The 25,909-nt window shown below is 37.8% G+C and overlaps 1 protein-coding gene across 3 annotated transcripts in view; it reads left to right on the plus strand.

The window, feature by feature from the left end:
• HDAC9 (histone deacetylase 9) overlaps window positions 1–25,909 on the plus strand; it is a 286,192-nt gene that overhangs the window by 36,201 nt on the left and 224,082 nt on the right. Inside the window, exons 2-5 of one of the 3 annotated variants that reach the window (XM_051609619.1) lie at window positions 15,906–16,147; window positions 17,062–17,212; window positions 19,413–19,539; window positions 21,485–21,606. In XM_051609619.1, coding sequence (XP_051465579.1) covers window positions 15,906–16,147; window positions 17,062–17,212; window positions 19,413–19,539; window positions 21,485–21,606 — 642 coding nt within the window. The remainder of the gene's footprint in view (window positions 1–15,905; window positions 16,148–17,061; window positions 17,213–19,412; window positions 19,540–21,484; window positions 21,607–25,909) is intronic. The other 2 variants (XM_051609616.1, XM_051609618.1) reach the window with 2 other exon arrangements.

Raw genomic sequence — 25,909 nt, forward strand, 5'->3', positions numbered from 1 at the left:
AAAACAAGAGAATGAAGCTCCTCCTGTTCTCCAGAGAGAGGCTTGTGACAGCAGATCTGTTATGGTCTGCACCCTGCTTGGGAGAGCTGAAAAGAACTGCTGGGAGAGAAGTGCAGTTTATGCACAGCGTGAAGCAGCTTAGTTCCCTGAGGTGTAATTTTAAGCTCTTCTAAGATTCTTAGGAGTAAGAGTTCTAATTGAGCAATTTTTCTGTAGCTTTCCCTACTAATCATTAACTGGATCATTATATAAAAAGAGATACTCTTCTTTAGTATCATAAAATGGTTCTTTTTTTACAGCTCTTGCCAGGGCTTTACAGTGTCCATTTCTTAATCCAGCCAGTTTTTATATAAAGTTCAAATGTAAACTTCAAATACAGTTGATGTTACTTGTTTCTTAGTTGCTTTTCTGTTTTAGCTTGCTTGTTTTACAATGGCAGATCCCAGTGCTTCTGCAGCTTTCAACTGAATTGTGTGCTTTTGTGCCATGTTTTAATAGTAAATTAAAATAAAAATTAAAAATATTAAAGTTAACGAGATTATTACATTATATGTAGATTTATAATAATACAAATGTAACAAATTTTCAGGAATTTCAGTTGTAAGGATACTTTTCAAATAACATTACATTCAAATAGATTACTTATTTTAATGGCATACGGAGAGGTGGTGGAATTTATGTAATGGCAAAAAAAAGTGTTTTGAGAAGAAACCTTCATGGATTTGTGTTTTTATTTTATTCTTATATGGTTGTGCAAGCTACAGATTCCAAAGAGCCTAAGAAAACTGTTAAGAACATAGCGTGGTAGCAAATACAGGTATTTTGATGCATTAATCATTTTACTCAGCAGCTCCAGTACCCTGTTGTTTCTTCTATACTCAAGAGATTGTGGTCAGTCCCTAGTGCCCAAGGCTGGGCTGAGAACTGAAACCGCAGTCATTTAGCAGGAAGTTTATACTGCTTCAGACTGTGCCTTGGAATATTGGGTAGCCTACTGTGGAAAAGGAAACCACATGGAAGGGATGAAAACATCTCTGTGTGCCCATGCCAAGATATACCACTGGTTCAATGACGCTACCAGTAAATTTCACAGTGGGGAGTGCAGCGAAGGCTACATAGTCAAGTGTAGTACCTGGAGATGATGGTGCAGAACATATAAAGAGCATGGGAAGGGAGCAAGGTAGTCAGTATCTTTTCAAAACCACAAAAACCCCCAAATTTCACTACAAAATCTCCTTAAACATAGTTTTGTTTGGTTTTTTTTTGCTGCAGTTCCTTTACTCTTCTTGCTGTCTGTGCTGTGGTCCTCTGTCTGCTTTCAGAAGGTTTATATGTATTTGAACTGTAGTGGGTTTTCTTAAATGAAAATATTGCAGTATGAAATGGGACATAGGTGGTTATTTTGAGCAGAAAAATAATGAGACAAGAATAATAACTGCATGGAGTGAGTTTGTGGGTCGTGGATTCGTGTCACTGTGCCTTTTATTTTTTGAAAGTACAATACTTCATCTTGAAATTACTTTAATGTGGAGTCCACTGTATTACAGGAAGAAAAAAGTGCTTGTAATCCAATGCAGCCATTATAGGTGAACAGACAATTGTTTATCATGAAATAGTTGTAGATCTGTTTCTTGGAAGAAGGTCAGTTCCAACATTTATTTCTGAACAATAAATTGGAACCTGTTTATGGTGTAACACAGTTATCTCCAATTATTCATTTTATTTAAATGTCTTTTTACTTCTCTCCTTTTCTACAAGTTCATGGTAGAATCAGTAGGTCTTGGAAGGCTAACTGCATTGATGCCCAACTTTGAAGGTTTTGGGTTGTTTGGGTTTTTTTTTCCCTCTTGAAACAACACTGTACATACATTATAGAAATCAGTCTTGCTTTCTTGAGACGTTTGTGACTTTCTACCCTTTGTTAATGTGATTCTCATTTAGAAACAGGAACTGTGAAATGTGCTGAGTAATAAATAGATCTCTTCTAAATAGACATTGTCAAGGAAGAGCAAAGGAAGTGAATTTTGTGAATTCTTAGAACTGAGTAACGTTGATTTCAGAAAAATACATCTTTCTTCAGTCAGAATGGCTTTTGCTTTGCAAGTAAGTTACTTTTCCTCTTTCTTTGTAGTAATGATAACAGGGAGATGTGTGCCGGCAGTTTCTGCAGATGGGAGGTTGCAGAGGGCAGGGTGGTAGCTATCTGAACGTACCCACCAGCTTGATATTGGAAAAGCCAGTAGAGTTTTAAGCCTGTGTGGGCACTGCATTGAAGCATTGAGCCTGCCTGGTGTTACCAGGATAATCTCATTGCCATAGCAGTGTTTTGAACTCAGAAACACATGGAACTGAGCACACCATGAGGGAAGCATGCCCTGTAAGGCCTCAGGAGAGGGCTTTATTTAAAAAGCTGCAAGGTTTAGTAGGTAATTTTTCATCTAGTCTCCCTCTTTCACTTGAGGGAAAGATGACCAGCAGCTCCACACTGGAAAGGCAGAAGATAGCTCTGAACAGGATTAATATTGTTCTGAGATCTCAGAAGTAATTGAACACCAGTTTCAGAGCCATGATCTGGAGTAGTTACGTGTGGGTAACTTTTTCAGGAACTGATTGAGTTCTGAAGGTCTTTTGTGAAGTTTACACACATGTGCCTTCTTATGACATTTGGACTGTAGCTGCAGAATAGTTGTCCAGCCTTGTGACCCCGAGTCATGCAGCTTTATAGCATTTTATTTCCATACCTTTTTAGAGGTGAGTGATAAATATAGCATGACACTGTCTGGAGTCAGCCTGCTTGCAATTAGTTTTGAGATCTCAGCAGCTTCATCTCAGTCTGTAACTAGTCTCTTTATCAGAATGTCCTTTAAGATGGCGTGAAGCAAGGTCTGTAACAGATGATGCAAGTTCTGGAAATGGATGAACTAAGACGATAGTGGAGAGTTTCCCATTTTTTAAGAAAGATTATATGCTATTTTTCATCATCTCTGGCATGCAGGGTGAGCTGTTCGTTTTGCCTGCATTTAAAAGGCATTTAAGGTAAATCCTTGAGAAGCCTTTTTACACGTGTGTTGACTATCAATTTCATTTTTCTTTTTTTCTGTGGCACATGTACATGTGATTGGAAATGAAATGTAATTTTGTGGATGCATAAGCGAGCTCTTACTGAACCAATATCTAACTAGTTTGTTGCTCTGGGACTCTGAGTTGTGGAGAAAGTGAAAAGTACTAATATGGGGTATCAGCTTTGCTTTGTGGTGTTTCATCAGGTGCACAGCTCTCAATTGACAGGGTAGGACTTACATACTTGGATTGAGTGAAATCAATGACATCTCCATTGTCTTCCAGTCTTCCTTTCCTTCAGGTGGACTGACTCTTGGTGTCATTCTCTCCGTATTTATGTTATGTTCAAACCCTGTTTCTGTAGTTTCTGGAGAGTGTTTCTGTCCACAGTGATGAATAGCTAGTGGTTGCGTAGATTTTGTGGTAGATCTAGGAATTGGTGTTTTATGTTGGTGAGTAGGGGCAAGTCAGCTTCAAGCACTATATTTATCACCTTGAGTTCCTAAGACATTGCATGAAACGTGCGTTATGGATATACCACTATGGTCTCAGTGTTCGTTTAATTAAACTTTACAGTCAGCAGAGAGAATGCCGGGCCAAGGTTGGCTACAGAGAAGTCCATAACAGTGTAAAAATTTCAATTCAGGTATTTACTATCAGATCCTAATTAAGGGAAGAAAACAAACACAAGTATATGTAAAAATTAGTGTAAATAACCTCATTAGCCTAAATAAATACCTACGTTTTAGCAGCATAACTCTAAGAAATAGAAATATGAATGGCATAAATATAAAAAGTGATACAAAGTGAAGTTGTTCTTTCTGGACACATCAGAAATTATTTGCATTTTTTTCCTAATTCTTTCAATATGGTTCATTATAATATTTTCATTAAACTAAAACTACTGAAAATCACTTCCTGGTAGCTTTTTAAATACTTTGAGTAAAAAAGAAGAAAACTCAAAATTAGGCAAGTTACTGCAGTCAGGAAGAACCTCTACATTTCTGAGAAAAAAAAATAAAATATACTGAACAGAAAAACCTACTAAGAGTTACTGCTGCTGCAGCTAAGATGCTCTGCTGAAAAGCTCAGGCTCCAGCCTTGTGCAGTACACTGGTGAGGAGGTTTCAGGCTAGATTCCAGTTTGTCTCTTGTTAAAAGTGAATGTGTTTGTGACTTCTGTATGGTACCAAGCCAGTACTCTCAGTGCTTTACCTTAAAATCAGTATTACAGTCTTTCCATGGTAAATCTTAAATTGCTTGTGCTGCCTTCTTTTCCCAGTCCTTAATATGCAATGCCTGATGCAGTAATTCCATAAAATATTGTAAATGCTGTCTAACTGCTCATAAAAAGTTCTGCTTAAAATGCAAACTGAGCACTTACTTTCATGTTGCCACCTGTATTGCAGAATTTTATTTTGTAATGGAGTTTCCAGCCAGGTTCAAAAGCTCATTTAACAGAACTAAATGTGCTTCATATTGCAGTGTGCTAAGATTTGCCCATCTTAGTTCTGATGAGAGGGAACTTTTACTCTGAATGATTAATGTGGTAAGTTGCAGTGGGGGTTTCAGTATGAATAGGGTTTATTTAAATTATTAGGCTGAGGTTCTCAAAGGACTCAAGAGTGTCTTGAAGAGTAATTTAGAGTGCTTGACTCCATTCAAGCAGTCAGCCTAGTGTGCATGTTCCAGGACTGATCTGCAGATTTCTAAAACCTAAGTTTGAAATTGGAGAAGAGTTCCCACTGATTTTTGTAGACTTCTTAATAGGAAATATAACTTCCGGAATAAATACTTGCTTGAGAAAGAATCATTTGAGACTGAAGAAATGCCCAGTGGCTTGACTGGCTTTCTGTGTGTCAGATGAGATCAAGTGAGAAATCAACCAACCCGCTAGTAAGAAATGGACCTACTGAAATGCAGAAAAACAAAAATGGGTAATAACTTTTAGATTTCCAGTTTTCTGAACTGTGCTTGCTAAGTGGCATCAGAATTGTGTGGACTTTTTCTACAGCTGTTGTTTGCTTTAACATAACAGATTAATTTATTTGGGTTTTTATTGGATTATTTTCTGGAATATTACAGAATTCAGACCAAATTTTCAGTGTTTATTTAGAACAATAATAATGGAAAGTACCTCTAGCTAATGTACTGATAAAGTTGCCATCATCTTAATAATTTCTATAGTTTGCTTTTACAAAGCCCCAAAATTACAAAGATACGTGTTTGGCAGAGTGAGTAGAAATGTCAGTGTCCTGGTTTGAGCCAGGATGAAGACAATTTTCCTTTTATTGATTTTTTTTTTTCCTTCAGTAAGCTTTCTTTTAACTAATAGCAGAGTCAGAGACAGTCAGTTTCTTTCCTACACTCACCACAGTAAATGCATAACTCTACTTGCTGATTAAAGTGACTAATTCATAAATAAACTGAAGAAAACCTCCTGTATTTACAGTTTTGAGTTGAGCCAGCATATGTCTGAAATAGACTTACGAGTATGGTAATGACTTGAACTCAAGTAATGAAAGAGCAGTAAGTTGGATAGATATATACATATCATTCTGATTATGTCAGCTATTAGTTTTTGATACCTTAAGATTTTATTAACCTGAAGTCATACAGGAAAGTATACTAACAGGAATGCTATTAATAAACACTTAAAGCAAAAAAAAGGTAATTTCTTATATCGATAAAGAGAATTTCAGTTAAGTGTGGTTTTTTTTCATTATATTTGGTGTCCACATATATCTGGGTATAAACTGTGATATTGGTTAGCAATTTCTTCCATTCTCAGTGCTTTTTCTGTTCATTCCAGTTTTTCACTTGACCTGAAAGAAACAGATTGACTCCCTCTGGTGGTTCTAGTCATGTCTCTGCTTTCCAGAGGGAACCTCTCAGAGATCTTTCTAGTCTGGAGAGCACAAATCATTAATATTTTCTAATTTTAGTGTTACATCATTATTTTAAAAGAGCAATATCTTTTCTTTCTTTCATACAGAAAGCACTGTTAGTGGTAACTTGCTTTTGCCATCTGAATCTTTTGAGTTTGTGGCAGAAATTTACAGTGCATGTTTTCAAGGAATCGGAAGTAGACAGTTGTAGTCGACAAAGACTTGGACACAGTAGGGTTGAAATAATTTACTGTGCTGAGAAGAGGAAAAATAGGAAAGGAGGAATTTAGGTAAATAGTGTAATAGTGATGATGCTAAGTATGTCACAGAATTACATTAATGAGGTATTACATACCTAACTTGGAATTGGTTTCAGCTCAATAAGTTAATTTGATTTTAGAAGTAAACGTGAAAGTTTGTTTTTAGCTAAGACGCCTTTTTCATAAAAGGTAAAAGTTCTGCATTATTTAGATTACAGCTGTGAACCTGAAGTGTCAGTCTCCTTTTTTAAAGTAATTCACTCAAATCCCGAATGACAGTGTGTGTGAGAGAGAGACTTTTTGTGATTACTTACTGCAAATGATTATGGTTTGGATCTATACTTCATAAAACCGTAACTGTCATTGCATTAATGAAACAAAAATGTAAGTAGGCATCTAGGACGACTGACATTCCCTTGCTTGTGCATTCATAATGCTTTTTGTATATTTTATGTAATCTCTTTTACTGGAGTGCCTGCCTTATGTAATGTTTTAGTAATGGAAATGAGGCCATCTGCATGGTAGCCAAGGTTGTTCCCTGAAAGACAAACTCTGTCTGCAGCAGAAAATAGATTATATCAAGACCTTTAAAACCTTAACAACCCTTTCATCAAGCTGAGAGGGACCTTTGTCAGAAACTCCCCCATCTTCTCTGCCTATTGAAGTCATTATCCATTCAACTTTGCGGCATGTCTGCTGCATGATATTCCCAGCTGTTCTGCCAGTATTTGTTCCTTTTCAAATGCTTTCACGTATTCCATTCTGCAATCTAATAAACTCTACCTTCTTTCCTTTGTTTTGCATCATCACTGGAGCCATATTTTTCCTTTGTATTTTCTGTGCCTTAGCCATAGTGTTTTTTCTAAACATGCTGTAATCTTGTCTGCAGCTAGTTATCAGTAATCCAACAGGTGGACTTCTGAAAAACAGCAAGCCAGCGATCTAGTATTATTTATTCACTGTATTTTAGTCACTGTGCAAATATACTAAGTGTTCAATGTAAGCAGAGAAAGACAGACTCCCCTGACTATGCTGTAGTCCAAAGCAATGTGTTACAAAGAGGAGCAGAACAGGAAAAAATATATAATACAAGCAAATATATCTATGTGAATAAACACCTGCAATTGTTACTTTTGCCTAGGATACATAAGAGTTTTATTTCTGAGTTAGCATACCAAGTAGTATTGTGTTGCCAGTGTCTGACTGGCATCTAATTTAATCTCCCATTAGAAAGGTTCTTTAAAAGGTATTATGCTTGTGTTGGACTTTGCCCCTCCTCTGTGGGAGATTTCAGTTTGATCCCTCCCATTTTCTGTGCTTGCCATCAAAACCTTTTCTAGCCACATGCTTGTCAAAGATCAGAACATTCCATAAGCATTTATTTAAAAAATTGGAATAATAAATGATCTTTAATTATTTCCTGGGTATAATAGAGAGGTTGTGAGCTTAGTAGGTTTGCATGTACATGATAATTTTTGCTATGCTGTAGAAAAGAAGAAAAAAGAAAACCCTAAGTATTGTAGCATCTTGGGGAGCTTATACAGCGACAACAATAAAACAGGTAGGAACTGGAAAATAGCCTCTTCAATGCATTTTTTTGGTCATTAATATTTTTCACTAAAATACAAAGTTACCAACAGTTTCTTGAAAGAGTTGCACTGTATCTTGCCTTACAGGGATTTCTTTTGGAGCACTGGCTGTCTCACCCCTGAAATAGCAAAGCCTGGAGCACTGTCTGATGATGCTTCAGGATCTACTTGCTGGCATGCCCAAACAGTAGTTTTTTATCTTTGCTATTCTTACTTCAAGGAAGAGCTTTTTGCCCCTCCCCTCTTTCCCTGGGTCATCCACTTGAGATTAGTATATTGATGTCACCACTGTTAGAGATTACTCAGCAGGTGTAAACTCAACATTGCCACCAATGTACCTGCAGCATTCACAGGTGGAGAATAGATGAAAGAAAAGAAAGTGAAAGGTCTAGGTTCTGGGTGTATTTGGTACCACTTGTGGCAGCCTCATGTTATCTCCAGTTCAGGGATGAGGCAAAAACTGTAGCAGGTCTCTAGAACCCCTCATTGTACACTGTCTTATTTGTATAGACTTTGTACACTGTTTATTAATGTATAGTAATACTGACACAATTAGGTGTATTTCCCTTCTTGTGTGTATGTAGCATCTACCATGATACCTGTTCTAAAAAGGGAGGTGAGAGGAATCCATTGTATCCTGTCTGTTCTTTGCTTTTTTCTTATAATTTCTGGATGTGATGCAAGAATTATATGTCCATGCATACCCAAAGATTTATATCACACGTATTTTCTTTTTAATTAATTCATTGTAAGGCTTTAATGAAGTGACCAGCAGACAGTGCTAAGCTGGAGATTTGGAGACATTGCACCTACTTAGTTCTGCAACCACTAAGTGCGACATCCACCAAATCAAACCTTATTTGGCATTTTCAGTATGATCTGACTGACAGTGGTACTGCTGCATGCGCAGAAAATACACAGCCAAAAAAACCCAACAGCTATTTTACATTCTTCCCTCTCTCTTCTTGTGTACTCATGCCATGGGGTGGACACATTGTGGTCCAACAAGCTAACCTGCTATCATGTATCAACACCATCATTTACACTGATCTATTACCATATTTTAATAGTATCATCAGAATGTCATAGACTTTATAGCTGAGAATAAAATGACATTGAAAATCTTCATTTTTAACTATAAGTACATTTACCTTGATCTGATTTTCACCTGGTCTGCAGCAGTAGTATCTAGAATTTAGGATATTTAGTTTAGTTATATCAAAAGGGCGTTTTTGGGAAAGCGAAAATGTGCCTCTGTGCTAGTGGGTGTAGCGAATGCATGTGTGAGAGTTGTCCTGGCTAAAATATATATAAAGTAACTCAGAAACCCAAATATAGATCAGCTTGGGTTTCTTGATAACAGATCATCCCGGGTTTGAGTTTAAAAGCTTTTGACATTCTGATGTCATGTACTGGATACATTTGCCTTTATTCCTTCAGCAGAAGTGGTCGGCCTGATACTTGCATGAACACTGGAAGGCTCGTAAGTGGAACTTCTGCTCATGTGTTCAGTAGAGAAGAAACAGTGAACACTCTTTAACATGTAAAAGCTTCCTGGCTATAACAAATTAGATGGCATTTATGTTTGTGTTTGTTATGACTGTTTGACTGAAAATCCTATTTGCAGAGGAGGAATCTGATTTTACTGAAGCAATATAATAAAGCCTTTGATTTTTTACAAAAGCCAGCTAGCTGTAACTTCAGTGTTGGTATTTCAAGGCCTCTCACTGATATTTTAGAAGTTTGTGGTTGTTTGAGCTTCCTTTCCAGGCCCTGGGGAAATGCAAGAATGGTAAATCAAAGCCCAGAACACAGTTTGCATTTATTTTACTTCTCATTATGACATGTATGCAAACACTTAAAAGAAATAGGGAAAAGGTATAATCATGATAAGATCCCTTTTATAGAACAAAGGGGCATATATTTCTAGTCTAATTTATTGCACTTCTTAATACCATAAACTCAATTGAGTGCCTCATCAGGTTTGACAGTTCATTTATACTCCTAATTCAGTGATAGTACCATTTAAGATAATTACTGCCTCTTGAAGTATAATCTAAGAAAATAACTAGAAAGTATTTTTTCTCATCTGAATTGTTTTTTAATTTCTTATGCTTCTCCTTTCCAAGAGAGGAAGTCAAGAACTTAACTGCCATGAGAAGTCATTGTGTTTCTTTTAAAAAAATCTATTTGTATTTGCTGTTTTCTTTCTGCTTCCCTTCCCTGTGACAACCAAAATCCAGACTATGATTGAGGTAATATAATTAATCATATATATATAACAACATTGAGTGAAATCTAAGTGACACTTTCTTCAGTTTGGACGCATCCTTTAGTGTAATTGTGAGAGTGGAGAAAATTTTATTTTGAATACTTTAAAATATTTTTAAGTGACATCTCAGATCTGGATGCTTTTGTCCCCATATTAAAATTACATGCTCTCAGGCTGTCTTCTTTCACCCCTGTGCTTGTAAGAGATTCTGCATCAAGCTTCTCAGGTGGCATAAAGAAGCTTTGCCTATACTGAAGTTAACAGAAGAATTGACAGATTTTATGAGCTAAGAATGGAGAAACAAGATTTTAGCCACCAGAGCTGGGGCGATAAAAGCATACCATGGGGTGTAACCTAACCTGTCACAGTTTATTGATCATCTGACTTGTACTTCCGATGTCACTTGTTATTCTTATAGTTTAATCTCTTCTCTCTTGCAGTCTGCCACACAGGTCTTGCATGGCATAGCTTGCTCCAGAAAGCTGCCAGCCACTTTTCCTCTGGGGAATGGGCTCCAGATCAGGACATTTTTTCTGCAAGTTTGAATATTGAATCTGTAATAGTTGTCATGCCGCGCTCCATCATCTTTAGTCATGGCTATTCAAAACTGCATTATTAACTTAAATTCCCAGCATCTTCATAACAGACACATTGCTCCTTTATTAGCTCTTTATTTACACTGGCGGTGAGGCCAAGAACTGCCACCTTATCAGTGTGCCAGGGCTACTCTTAGATTACAGAGTGAGCAATACTCCTGTAATGCTGCTCCTCAACACAGAAAGCTCAGGAATTTTAACTCCTTTCCCTGTGCTCCAGCTCTGAATGGCTGTTTGTATCTTACTGCCTGGCCTATCCTTTTCTGGACTGTCTCCTGTCACCTGCCTGCAGAAGGTTCCTTCCTGCTCTCTGTTCCTTATTCCTGCAACTTTCAGCCTCATGTGGTATTTCAATTTTCTATTCTTTCCTTCTTGGTATGTTCAAAGACACTGTTACAGCTTTTCAGGTACTGGTGCTTTTCAAATCCTGAATGAGGTGGCACATAAATCTGGAGAATTCTAGGTTTAAGCTGGAGAGTAAATTTAAGCCATTATCTTAATCTGGGGGGAACTTCCACTCTTCCCCTGATTTAGAGCTCTGTTCTGCAAACTCTTTAGTGTTCTGACTATGTTATGATTGACTGATACAGCTAATCCTTCAAAGGGAAGTTTTTTCACTCTCTCTCCATGAAGAGGCCAAATAGAGGCAGTTTATTCTACATTAAAAAGTGCAAAACTGTTCTGGTTTGTTTTCATTTTATGAAAACTATGAAAAGTGCTGCACAAGTTAATAACTGTAGGTGGGCTCTGTTTTGTAGAACAGAGTTCAAAAGAGTGTCACTAGTATAAACAGCTCTCCTTTTCTCTCTTTTTGTTGTAATACTTCACTGAGTTGGTATCTGGGGAAGCATGGATTCTTGGAAGAATGATTCTTCTACATTTTACTTGTTTTAGTATGTTTTCAGGGATATGCTTATATTGCTTAATACTGAAATTACCAGTTGGAGAAGCTTGTCATCTGTCTTGTAGTTTAGCATTTAAACTTCTGTAGTCCTCCTTGCTCACTTCATAAACTTTAACTGCTACCCTAGTAGAAGGCTGCCATAGATGATCAAGGTGGGAGAAAGACCCTCCCCAGCTTCGTGCCATGTCGTCTCTCCAACCTTCTTTACTTTTCCAGATCAACCATGTAACCAAGAAATTCCTTTGGGAAAAGTTTAACTTGAATCCCTGTAATCCCAGCAAATTCAACACAGTTAATCTAATGTAAGAATCATAAATGTACAACAGGCAAGATGTTCTGGTAAGCAAGTCTACTAGAATTATTCTTCGTTGTGTCTCAAATAAAGAATGGAGACTGTTCAGTTGGTGGCAGCATATCTTATTTAAGTTCCTGTTTTTAAAGATGGCATAAATGCCTGCCAAGAAAGGTAACTGGCAACAAAAAAACAAACAAACAAAATTACCCCTCTTGGGGCATGATAGTAAGAAAATGAGCTGTTCTGTTTTCTGATATTTTCCTTTAGCGCTTGTGATTTGGAAGATTTGTGTATTCTGATACACCAGAAATTGAAACTAGTTGTGAGAAGCAAAAATGCCATCTCTTAGTGAAAGAGTTAAAAGTTTTTCAGTGATTCCAGCAAAGCCTTAAGGTTAAGTCAAGCTCTTTTACCTCTTTTTACAAATGCTTCAAGCATCTACAAGCATGCTGTTTTGCAAGTGTCTTATTTTCTTTCCACAGAATGTCAAAAGCACTGTGGGAAGTGCAATCTATGGAGTATAACAGATATGGATGGTCTTCTGAGACTATTTTTGTTGTTAGGTTTAAAGATAAAGGCAATTGAGTATTCATAGGAAAGTTAATGCATATGGCTTTTGCACTGTGTTCTAGCTGAAAATTAAATATTTTTCTGCTCAAATTTTTGGCATAGTTTCTGGCATCACAGAGCTTTCAGTAACGTTTTTAGTTAATATTCTGCAGCCTACTGTTGTATTCATGGCAGCTGACATGGGCTTGGAGAGTTTGCCTTTATTTAACCTGAGAGAGGAATCCCAGGCTTGCTTTGTAGTCAGCAGAGCTCTTCGGAAGGATCTGTTCCAGACCATGGTGGAGAGAGTGTGGGCAGGGTTCCACTCTAAATTGTGTGTGCTACACCATGACTCCATTGGTGATACTGAAAATCCTGCAAAACAAGTCTCCTAGAAGTGGAGTCAGCTCTGATTAATTTATTTTTTTTCCTTTCATTAGCAATTATTTTCCTTCTTTGTCTAATATCTTGACAATTCCTGTTTGTGAAGTCCTGCATCCCATTGCTTTTCGTTTGCAAGTTGAGGGCACTGATTAGGACATTCTTTTTCTACCTGAAAAATGCATATATCCCCTATAGAGGGCGTGAAAAAAACATTAAAGCCTCAATGAGAGTAAATACCCTGCATCACCTTTGCTTTTTTGAGACGTAAAATTGTGTTGAGATGGGGGAGGAAAGATGCTTCAGCTAAAAGTCAAAGCTCTCAAAGTCACTAATTCTAATTCTCTGTTCCATTACACATTTTTTACACTGATGAAGACTCTGCAGGGGCCACGGTCTCTATCTTGTCAGCTGGTAACAAGTAAGGAGAATGTGAAGGGTCTGTGGCATTAGGACTGCCTAACAGACAGTAGCAAACCATTCAGTTTTATTTTATAGTAACTTGTTTAGAATAAATTAGTTGATAAGGTTGAATGGTTTCCAATTTTAAGACAGTAATCACTCTCAAAAGTTATTATCCTCTATGTGAGCAATTAGTAGTAGTATTGCTGGTAACCTTACTGCTAGCAATATTTATGCTAGGAAACTATAGAATCATAGAATGGACCTTAAAATAAATACTTGTCTTTATTTGTCAGGAACCGTTGGCATTTAAGTGACACAAGAGGTAATGTATTGATTTCTATGGATTTGAGTCTCTAGGACTATTTCCATATGTATTTCCCCCCCCATTAATGAATGAAGTAAAGTTGAACTTGATGAATTAGGTATTCCTTTGCTAGATTTATTGAGTGTGTGAAAATTCTTGAAAATCTGTAATCTATCAAGCAGAGCCCGATTTCAGTTGTACGTTTTACTATTAGCAGAAAGAAATTTCTATTGTTAGAAAAATCTGGAGGCTTCCCTCATTGTTACAGAAAAGTGTTCTGAAAATGAAGGAGAATGCTAATCAGAGGTAGGAATTATAGTCAGTCTGAATGACTGTGCAGACCTGTAGGGACTGATTTGCAGCTAGTATCTGCAAAATAAATGGCAGGGTTCAGTTTGCAAACACCATTGATAACCAAACCCTGCAGGGTTCAGTTTGCAAACACTATAGCAAACCAGACCCTGCAGGGCTTGCTGAGCCCCAGTTACTATTATTGTTCCTAGTAAGGCTTATTATCCTGTCACAGAAGATGTAAGAAAATCCATCTCCCCACTTTAAACATGATAAGCCTTTGTCACCTACAGTGCAATTAATGTTAAAAATAGAAGAGCACTGATGATAAGATTGTGACTTGCAGGCAGTGAGCCATTGTCCAAGTACTGGAGACTTATCTGGAGGGCCAGTCAGCCTACACAGTTTGCTGTCAGTTTGCTGATTGCCATTTCTGTCCGAGTTTGATGAAATATTCATGCCTTTGCTCTGCTCTCTGCAAGCACTATTGATTTCTTGTATAAACGCTGCTATATTTAGTCTAGACAAATGGAATGTGGATTGCTGATGAATAAATAGGATGAAAGGCTGGAGGTTTTGCCTGTCCGTTTCTCTTGGTCTGCAGCAATTATTTATAATCAGGAGCAGTTTTTATAAGTTAAAAGTGATTTTTTATAATTTAGTGATTAGTCTCGGAACAAAAGTAAGCACTTAGACAAAATCATTCTGTTGGAATAGTGGGTTAAGAAGGCAAATTATGCTGTGAGGTGTACAAACACAGTTACTAGGTCAAAAAAAAAAGACTCAGAAAACTATGTTTCAAGAATTTTGAGAGGCACAGAATACAATCAATAGAAGAGACTTGTTGCCTCATCTCTACTTTTTATAAAACTTTTTTTTTTTTTTTATCCTATGGTTAGAATTCCATTTTGTCTGTTACTGCAGTTTCAGCTTTTGCTGCTTCAATTTTACTTCTCCCTCTTTTTTGAGTATTTATGTTTAATTTTGGTTTTCTCTTTGAAAACAAATACAGCTGTAGCAGAGGAAAAGAAGAAAATATGCTTAATATCATCTTCCCTAGTGATTTCCGACAGCATGTTTGCTTTCGGTTAATAATATTGTGTTCCTATGAAGATAGTGGAGCAGTAGAAACGGGAATTACTGTGTTTGTGGTTCCACTGTCCCCTTGTGGATGGAATCAGAACTGCTGAGCTTTAGCAGAGACCCTCCCCTGCTATTTATTTTCCTCTTGTAAAAATGTTGCTTGCTAGTTTTTTGGTCTCTTGAAACAGGTGAATGTACACTCTGTCTCTTGACTCCATGTAAAAACCTGAACTTTACGAGTACTGTAGTGAAAATCATCAACTCTTTTCTGCTGCTTTTTAGTCCCTTTGATTTAAATAAGGAGATAGCAAAACACAGGATTCTTCATTAAGTACTGTAATGCTGGGTTAACAATATATATATACCATTGCTGCAACAAATTGGAATAATTAAAGATGGTTTCATTTACTTACAACCCATATATAATGTATTATGTCTTATCCATTCCAAGCATGGTAAGTTGTATTAAAACTTATAATTTTGTGCATTAGATTATTTTTCTGTAGTTTTATGTGCCTTATTCCTATGTGTTTGCATGGTATATTTACATGCAGCTATGCAGCATTGAGTAGCTGTTCATGTGTAACACCATACTCAGGAAATCTACTCGCTAGCTTTGGAAAATCTCTTGCAATGCAGTGAGAATTGTAAGGCCTTCATCTTACACTGAAGACCTGCCTCGAATGTTTATTGTTAAGCATTAATAATGCCTAGGAGATTCGCACTAAGTATTGCTCTGTTAGGCTGTGACATGGTTTTAGAACTGGGTTGCATGTTAGTCTATTTAGTAGAATATTAATCTGGGAGTATTTTTGTAGAGAAAGTAATAAAATAACTTCTAAAATCTCCAGTTGCTTGTAGGAATGCCTAAAATTTACATGCAGCATAGGTTGTGTTAGTGTTTTGTTAGGTCTGTACATTGAAGCAGTGTTTGAGTGAAATTGGTCTTTTCCCCAATAGGAATGATTTCTATTCTCCATCTCCAGCTTTATTTAATATATGTACATTTTGTTATTTTCCTCCCACAGTGGATGTAAAGTCAGAGGTTCCCGTGGGATTAGAGCCTATCTCACCATTAGACTTGCGAACTGATCTCAGGATGATGGTTCCCATGGTAGACCCAATTATGCGTGAAAAGCAGCTACAGCAGGAACTCCTTCTGATCCAGCAGCAGCAGCAAATTCAGAAACAACTGCTGATTGCAGAGTTTCAGAAGCAGCATGAAAACCTGACCCGCCAGCATCAGGCCCAGCTCCAGGAGCACATAAAGGTAGCAACATTTTTCAGTTATCCCTCTCTTTATCTGCAGCCTGAATTTGCTTAGGCAAACATGAAGAGGGAGCATGCCTGAAAGATTTTCTGTGACTGAGACATGGCGTTTGAGTGCTTATTCCTCTGTATTTGTCAGCAAGTTGCTCACAGCAGACCAAGGCAGTACTATGAGAATCATCAAGCTCGTACAGCCACTGCATCCACAGGAAATCGAGCTGTTTGTTTTACAAAGCTGTATCTTCAGCCAGACTTCAATATGGCTGTCTTCTCTGTATGTGCAGTTTTGAGTATATTAAAATACTGCTTCTTTGGGCTGCTGTTGGAGTTTGTGCCCACAAATCAACCTGATAGGCAAGTGCATAATATTCACGTCTGTAAAATGGAGGCAGGTCCTGAAAGTGTTGTGTTTTCACTCTTCTCTGGGCTGCCTCATATAATGTAAAAAAGGAAATTATTTATGGGATTACATGCACTATAGTAGGATTGCTATAATGGATTTTGTCTAGGAATTTAAGATCTTGCCTTTCATTTAATTTTTTTCTTCTGATCTGCTTACCATTATGCTACTGTGCTAAGCTTCCAATCGATGGAATGGACAAATGCAGCAGAGCACAGCAGCCAGAGTTGGGTGATGTACTGGCAAAGAGCCCTGTGCAGTTTCCAGGCATTTATGCCAAAGGAGAACAAAGTGAAACCAGAGCAGCAGGCTGCTACCTGACATTAGAGTTCATTTTAGTGACAGCCAGTAATGCAGTATTCTGCATAAAAGACTGGGGAAAGTTGATTAAGAGATGAAGTCCAAGCACAAAAGCAAGCACTGATACTCAGTTATTCAAGGGGGTTGTTTTAGCCAGGACTGACCTAGAAAACAATGCAAACTGCACTTTCTCATGTCTTTTTGTTCTGTGCAAGTTACAACAGGAACTCCTAGCCATTAAACAGCAGCAAGAACTCCTTGAAAAAGAGCAGAAACTGGAGCAGCAGAGACAAGAGCAGGAACTGGAGCGGCATCGCAGGGAACAGCAGCTTCCTCCCCTCCGAGGCAAAGAAAGAGGCCGAGAAAGTAAGAGCCAATGTACCATGAATCCTTATAAGAAATTGAACTATTCCCCTTTGCCTTCTCCCAGCTGAAATGGGCAATGAGCAGGAACATGAAGCAAGCCTATTACTCTGTGAAATCTGCTACTAGGCTGTACTTGCAGAAAGGCAGAGCCACCTGTTTGGCCACATAAACATGTCACTGGTTTGTATGCAGGCTTGGAGGAAAATAGGAGAGCACGTTTTGACACATCTGTGTGTATGTCTTTCAAGAATCTAGCTCTTTTTATATAAAAAAGAGGGAAATTGAAAGCCTAAAGCTTCCCTTGAGAACTTCTTTCTGAAGAGCTTATTTCCCAATACGGAAAGCCCTACAAACCAGCAAAAAATCACATTACTTGCTAAGTGATTTGAGCGTTGCTTCAAGATTGAAAATATAATGAAATATTTAAGACTGTCTTTGGCTGAGATTTCTGAATACTTTTGCCAGGCCTTTTACAAACTGTGTGTTCTTGATGCTATTTCATGAGGTCCAACCAAGAGTTATTTCTAGCTCATATATAGCTCTAAGGCAAATGACAGATACAGACGATACGGTTGGAATTTGGTGCTCACTAGAGGGAGACAGATACAAATCCTTCTCCTTGGTGAGGTCAGTTTAAGAATTAGGTTGAAGTACATTGTGAAGGTATTCAAAATGAAGCTGCCATGAGGAGATATTTTTACTTGCCCTGCTAAATGACCACAAGAATTACCTGACAAAGACCAAAGCAGAAAAGAGCTGTATGTTATGCTCCTGCTTTTTTTTTTTTCTTTTTTTTCTTTTTTTTTTTTTCCCCTAGTGTATCAGTTCAACAGTTGCAGGTGTAGCATATTGTAGGCTTTAGAAATTAAGCTGTCCATAGTGTTTCTGGTACTTTGGTGAACGATGAAAGCATCACTAACCTGTTGACCCAGCAGTGGAATGTAGCAGAAACTGCAGGAACCAAAGGTTCCTGTAAGTGGCATGAAAAAAAATAGAAACAGGCTGTATTAGAAACCCTCCATAGAAACGGTTGGACTGTATTAGTGCACCCACCAAAGGAAGAGCAGCAGTGTGAACTCAGTGGTTCCCTTCTCAGTTTTGCTTGCTGGATGGCTGTTCAGTATGTAGCAGCCAGCCCAGCAGCACTTGTGATCCCCTGGGCTCAGCCTCAGCATTTGCTGGTGATGATGATCTAGAGGAGGAAAGGAAGATGTGAGGAGGGGAGTTAGGGACTGAAGCTAAGGGGTAGAAGAGATACTTCATGGGACCTGGGTCAGAGGGGGGTAGCTCACCAGGTGGCTGTGCTGTGTCAGGGTTGGGTAACCAAATACTTAGAGTATCAGTATGCCTTAGTGTTGCTGCTTTCAAATAAATGCTTTTTCTTTCCTTTTTCCTTAAACAGTAATAATCACTGTTTATGGAACACCAAATGGAGATTTTTCTTTTTCATGCTTTTTTAATGAAGAATGTTATGGCTGTGAGTAAAAAAGCATGTCCTATGCTGCAAGTAGGAATTGGCAGTGTAAGCTGACATTGACATACTGTACTTCTTGTACAGAGCTAGCCACAAAGAGAGGTCAAAATGCACTGTCTTCCTGGTGTTTTGGTCTTTGTTGATTTGGTGTCGTAAGAGTAGAGTTACCAGCTAAGACTCATGTTTCGGACTGTGGTCTGTCTCCCAGACATCACAGGTACAGGCTCTTCAGTGGCCTGAATAAAAAGGCTCACTGCTTTCTGTGCTATTCTGCTCATAACCAAGACAGTATTCAGAGGACAGTTTTGCTGTGCTTTTACTGTTCCTTTACTAAAATAATGAAATATTCTTTACTGCAAACTCAAAGTAACCTCTTGTCACTATGTTTTCAGTTCTATCCTTGGTTTAGTATTTGGGAATTATTAGGAAATCATTTAAATTCCTTAGATATATCTGGCCATGGATAAGTGGCCTCATCTGCTGTTGAAATATTCCTTATGACTTCACTGGATTTCTGGGTTATGGCCAACCTCAGACTTCTACAGACTAACATTTGATCCAAATGTTATCTCATTTTGACCAATTTCCACCAATATTTTTATCATTTGCAACACTTACAGCAGCAAGACATGGGCATATTTTTGTGGTTTGGTTTTTGTTTTCTTTAAAAATGTATTATTATTTTTTTAAGTAAAGGTAAGATATGTTTAATGCTGTGTGTCTTAGGGGCAGTGGCCAGTACAGAAGTGAAGCAGAAACTTCAAGAGTTCCTGTTGAGTAAATCAGCATCAAAAGACTCACCAGCAAATGGGAAGAATCATTCCATGAGCCGCCACCCCAAGCTCTGGTACACGTATGTTCTATACTGAGTTGTTTCCTTGTCTCATTGAGGTATTTGTTAAAGCTTGCCAGAATGCTTCTGTCTGCTTGCAGAACAAGAGAGAAGTTCAACCCAGAAGTTAGCAGAAAACCAGAAGTGTAATATTACTGATGGAACTGAAGAGTAGCTGGTGTTCAGTGATGAGATGAGTGCTATACAGAAAAAGATGCTGTTGGAAATTTGTATTAACTTTTTACTTTGATTGCTTGATCTCTTGATGCTATGACAAATTCTACAACTATACCTGTCGGTTTTCCAAGTCTCTTAATTTTTTGCAGTTAGAACAACTTTGTGGTTTATTTACTTGGGATTTTTAATCAATCACAAAACATGTTTCTTCTTTGAGGAGATGCTGCTTTCCAGTGAATTTACTTGAATGATGTAACTTACAAGAATTTTGAGAAGGATAATGGTCGTTTCTCTGGTTTTTTTTCTCTGATGGGTTTTAGTATCCAAAACTGCATATTCTTATCATGTCTTGACCTTGATACGAATCTGCTTAGGCTGTTTGGAACAAATTATTTTTTTGAGTCCTATAGTGGGCCTATTAACATTTTAAGAGTTTACAGTTTGGGGGGGCTTGGGGACTTTTTTGGTTACTAATTAATTCTTTTTTAACTTCCATATGACAGCAGACACATAAGTCAATCCAACAAAATTCACTCTGACTGCATTTCTAAAGGACTTCAATGTTATGCCCCTAGTGACATTCAGTAGGACAAACAGAAATACGTATGGTACACTATATATGCATCTAGTATTTGTTCTTTTTGAAAAGAATTACGGAAGCCCTGCCTTTATTCTGAGCTAATCAGAGCATTGTGGTAACATGATTTAATATATAGTTACATTGTTTCTGGTGGAGGTACAGTACTTTATTTATTTATTCATTCCAAATAATGTGTTAGATTCTCTTGAGTATGTAAGATGTCTGGGCTAATAATCTAAGCTTTGTTCTGAGTCTTTGGATGAGTGAGAATGAGGAGCTCTGCAGAGGAGTGTTCAGCTACATGGGGGAAAGCAGTACTTCCTCTCATGGTAGTGCCCCTTTTGACAGAGACATACTATCAATCAACCACGCTACATTGGAAAGATAGGGAGAGACTCTGTGAAGGGCCAAGTGAAATTATGTTTAGCTAGACACAAAGTTTGAAAGTTTCCTTCCTTCCCCTTTTACCCCCTCTAAATAGAAAAATCAACCAAGCAAAATGAAACCCTGCCTCTGAACCACATGATGCAATTTCTTCGCAATTTACAGTTTCTGTTTTCAGAAGGATCTACCCACACAGCTTCTTTAATCCAGCAGTTGTCAGAAAGCACTCTTCAGCTTGGAGCTTCTGTGCTGACATGAGTGCTACGTGCTGCAGAGTGGTGTGCTCACAAAACTTATCAAGTGAACTTATAGACAGCCTTTGTCTGCTAAATAGTTTGCCTTTTTGTTTTTTTTCTCTTGAACAGATAATAACAACTCAGTATTTTTGCTTAGCTTTATACAAGCTCTCCTGTCCTGAAAATCCCTCACATTTTGATAGAAGAGGCTGGATCAATCTGTATCTATTTGTATATATAAAAAAAACAAGAATTAAATGGCTTTTCCTGTGCCTCAGCTGGTTCATATTAAAATGCAACAATCTAAAATGGTCAATTCCCCAGACTGGTGACAGATCCTGTCTGTAGGTCAACATGACTCTTATCCTATGTAACTTTTATAATGAGTGCAAAAAGCACATTCTTGGGAATCCTAAGGAGTTCCATAACTTACTGTAAAAGTGAAATTGGTTACATGAGCCTGTGGTTTGTGCACACTTAGAGGAACAAGAACATAAACACAGCTGAGACATGTGTACAACATGTGTAGATAGTTACTGCTGGTCACCTCAGTGACTGCTAATTTGTGACCTCTCTGTGTCTGCTACAGGGCTGCCCACCATACCTCACTGGATCAAAGCTCTCCACCCCTGAGCGGGGCCTCGCCACCGTACAAATACACTTTACCAGGAGCGCAGGATGCCAAGGATGATTTTCCACTTCGTAAAACGGGTGAGTTAGCAGAGTGTATTTGAGCCCCTTACCCAGCAGTTCTCCCACCCTTTATTTTTGCCAGACTGTCCATCATCATCATCCACAAAGCCTGTTCAGGATGATACTATAGGTAAGTTCAAAGATCCTGACTGCATCTACATGAGGTCGGACTGACCACATGGTATCCAGAGTTGGTGTTTCCCAAAGCTAGCAGCTAGTGCCAGCTTCAGCCCTGATAAATTTAGTTTCTAAACAGACCATCTTTTCACAAGTATTTCATGGCATTATTTTTGGTGTCTCAATATTACTTCTGGGTTTAATAGCTCTGCCTCTTTTGCATGGTCGATACAATGGCTTTAGACAATGTTTTTCAGGACATTTTGATGGAATTTCATGGGAAGAGGAGAAAACAAATTAATACATTGTGTGTGATTGGTTGTCAAAGTTTGTATGTGTAAGTGTGTGCACATGCATACACACGTTTTGGTGTTCTTTTTACACATAGGAATGTGTAATATTGAACAAGAAAGGTTCATTTGAATGTTTCAAAACGTTTCTGAGGATTTAGCAACTGAACCTTTTGTCTTGACAGCAGGTGGACCATAGACTTGACTTTTTCTGCACCATAAAGAAAGCTAGAACGATGGTGGTAGAATCCATGTGGCTGTTGCCTCAGGTCCTTGGTGCAGTGACCAGTATCCAGGAATGCAGGGAGACACTAAGAGGAGGGGGGAAAAAAGAAAAGAAAACATTAGATCGCTTATTGCATGAGTCTGCTGTTGAGTGATATAGTTACATTCAGAGAGAAAGTCTGACCCCCTACTGTGCTAACAGCCTTTGAATGTGATTTAGCCACTGGGAGATTGAAAACTAACTGCAAAACTGGTACTGACTTGAAAAGAAGTGGCATTTGGAACCAGCATACGTTCAAAAAGAATATCCAGTCTGTATCTAATACTTTGAGGCAGACCATCTAAGCTGATATTATATCCCCAGATGTTTTCAAAGGAATGAAAGTATGAAAAGCAAAATGCTAATGTATTCTTGCTGAATTACTCTTTGTACAATATGGTGGCAATATCACAAGATTCTATAAAATCTTGTTCAGGCTATTCAGTAACAATAAGCCTTTATGTGGTTCTCAGCTTAATAGCACCACACAACATATATTTTCTGTGCCAACAGAATAAACATTTTCATTTTTGAAACAAAAAGATGCACTACATCTAGGTGCTGTGAATTCATCTACATGCTTTTGAAAAGCAAGTTTTAATTTTTCTTCCATGTTTATATCTTAAATGTTATGATTTATATTTATGATGTGTCAGACTGTTGATCTGTAAAACAAAACATTTTCAAACATCGTAACAGTGAAGTTCTTGTGCAGCTGCTAATACTTTCATATCTCTGTGGGGGTTTCAAAATATTCCTTAATTCAATTCCCATTGTCTGCATAAGAGGACTATAATATAATTAAATCCAGATGTTTTCTATATGTTATTCCAAATATTTGGGCATGCAATGCATCAGTTCCAAAATTGAACAAAGGACATGATGACTCTCTGAAAAGGTATCTACAGAATAAATAGACAAATACTAATATAATCATTAGCATAGAAGTTCATATGACATTTACATAATGATGCTGAGAAGCAAATATAAATGAAATGTACAGCATGTTGTATGTTAGGAAGGGAGTATATTTGATAGCTCTCCACATCCGTGAAAATAGCAACTGTTAAATACCATGTTTACACATCCAGTTTGCCGGTATACTAGAACGGTTTAATTCCAGCCTTCAGCAACATCCTCACAGAGATTCCAATGATTGTTCATCAGGTTAAGAGTAAAAGCAACAGGAACCAGATCGACACAAGTCAAATGACCCTAAACTGATCTGAGTGGTTATAGGGCCATCCTCCAGGCAGAGGGGACATTGTGGAGCCTGGATCATCCTCATGGGACCTTACTAGACAAAGATGTCCCACGAACACTCCTGTATATGGACAGGCTATAAGTCTGCAGAAATCTGACCTTTGCCATGAGGGGTGAACCTCTTTTCCTTTCCTTTAGGCTATGAATGCTTATTGCCACTGGCTCCTGGTAAACCCTCTGTCGTGCTGAACCTGCATGAAGTCAGCAATTCATATGAAAGCAAACCTCACATTCCTTTCAGCCTTAAGAAAGGAATACCTGTTGTGGGCTTTAATTGCAGCTTTGTTTTGCTTCTCACTTGCATTTCCTACATTCATAACATACATAAAGAGGTATCTTTCTCTTCTCTAGTCTTAATATAATGCTCTTGGAAGATAATTCTGACTGAATCAGTTACTCTAAGATCAGATTTAATGGGCAGCAGAGCTGAATATTTCTCTCCTGACACCCTAATGTGTTTTTCAGTGCTAAGGGCACACTAAGTGTCACACAGGCATTGTAAATCACGAGTCTGGCTTGCTCACTTTCTTGTCCAGTAGTCTATTTAACTTTTGCTTAATTACTCCTGAAGCAGCATTTTCTTATGAATCTTTTATAAATTATTTTAGAGAGGCTGTGGTAAAGATGAAAATATTCTGTGCAAATTTTCCAGAATGATGGGATACGTAGATAACTAGGGAAACACTTAACAGTCTTGCTGCTTGTATGTTTACAGTTCGGTACCAGAGTAACATCCTAGTGCAGTGACTGTGGTTAGTCAAGAACTTTCTTGGCCATGTGGATTGTTCCTTTCCATACAAGATGCAGCAGAACTTGTCAGCAGCAGGCTTCACAGAGCTTAGCCACATGGAGGATTGGGGCTGTCCTAAGGGCTAGAGGCCAGGATGTGCAGCTCTTTACACAGCTGCATTCAGATGCTCTGTGTTGACAGACTTTCAAAGGAGCAAAGCAAGGGGAGCTGTTGCTTCATTGGACAGATAACTATACCGTAAGGAGAAGTTACACATCTGTAGCTGAGAGTAGAATTTAGCCTAAATAGCATAAGATCAATTTTTTTAAATGCCCACAACTTTCACCATGGATACCAGTCGTCATGTGTGTTTTCTGCAAGCAACCAAAAGCCCAAGCACACATGGCTCATTAACTTTCGATGAGACTAATGCATCTAAATTACCCAGAGAAGTTTGAAAATTCCTCCCCATTACTGAACACTTTTGAAATTCATACTGACTGTTGTAAGAACTCTGATGGGAGCTGTACACTTTTGAAAACCTGATAATGTAATATGGGGAGCTTTTGATTGCTGATCTCCATAATTCTGTGTCTATCAATCCAGGAAAATATTATCTACTTGACAAGGTTGTTGTGAAACTAAAAAAAAGGCAATCCACATGGGTGTGATAGAAGTCCTTTTCAAAGAAAGTTCTCCGAGTTTTTTTTAACCATGTCGGAATAACTGCAGAAATTCTGGCAAATGGCCATAACATTTGCATTTGCCTCAATCTGTAACATTTCATGTTCCGTGTGCAGGTGTTGATGCAAACCAGCAAAATGCAGTACATTCTAATTAAGGTTAGCTTTCTAACCAAGACTGTGTGCTTTTTAAAAGTGTTTCTTTAGATGGAATTTCTGCATTTTGCCTCATGTTTTGGCTTTTGTTGGAAGAAATTCCTGGGGACATCAGCATCTCAAGTACAAAATGTTTTTTCTTTCCTGAGTTTAGCACAGACCTTGGCAGAATGAGAATGTCAGTCAGTATTTCTATTTATTTTGGTTTTATGCCAGTTGAATCTTTCCTTGCTGATGGAATTGTAAGCTTACAACTTGCATTTTGCTTGAGGATCTGAAGATCTCTCACAAAAGTACTATTTGAGAAGATGTTTGTAGATTGCTTTCCAAAAACTGGAAGCATACTCAGTGGAAATGCAGCATGTTTTTTTAAAATAACAAACAATACCAGGTTCTACTTGGAGGAGGGAAATTATGTAATTTCATACAAGAAAAAAGAGGAGATGAAGGATTGTTTAATATTGTGATGAAAGAGAGGAAGAAGGCTGTGCTGCACGATCATGAAGATCACTTTGTAAAAACCATATTAAGTTAACCTGATTAGGCAGTAGAATAACATTGTAGCTCTCATGTAATGAGAGTGAAAGATTCGTGAATGAGAACACAGCAGATGTCGTGGGGTTTTTTAAATAAATTAATTATAATATTTCCTTACCATTATTCTTTCTGCACTTAGTGACTTAGTAATTTACTAGAGCAGTTGAAATTGAGAAGCAAAACATTTTGTGTGTGAAAGTTTTTCTCCCCTTCCCTTTTGTGCCACCAAATTCCATTTCTGTTTGCATTTTCTAGTAAAACATTCTCCTGTAAAGTAATA

Source organism: Apus apus, chromosome 2, assembly GCF_020740795.1.
Source record: "Apus apus isolate bApuApu2 chromosome 2, bApuApu2.pri.cur, whole genome shotgun sequence".
NCBI lineage: Eukaryota > Metazoa > Chordata > Aves > Apodiformes > Apodidae > Apus > Apus apus.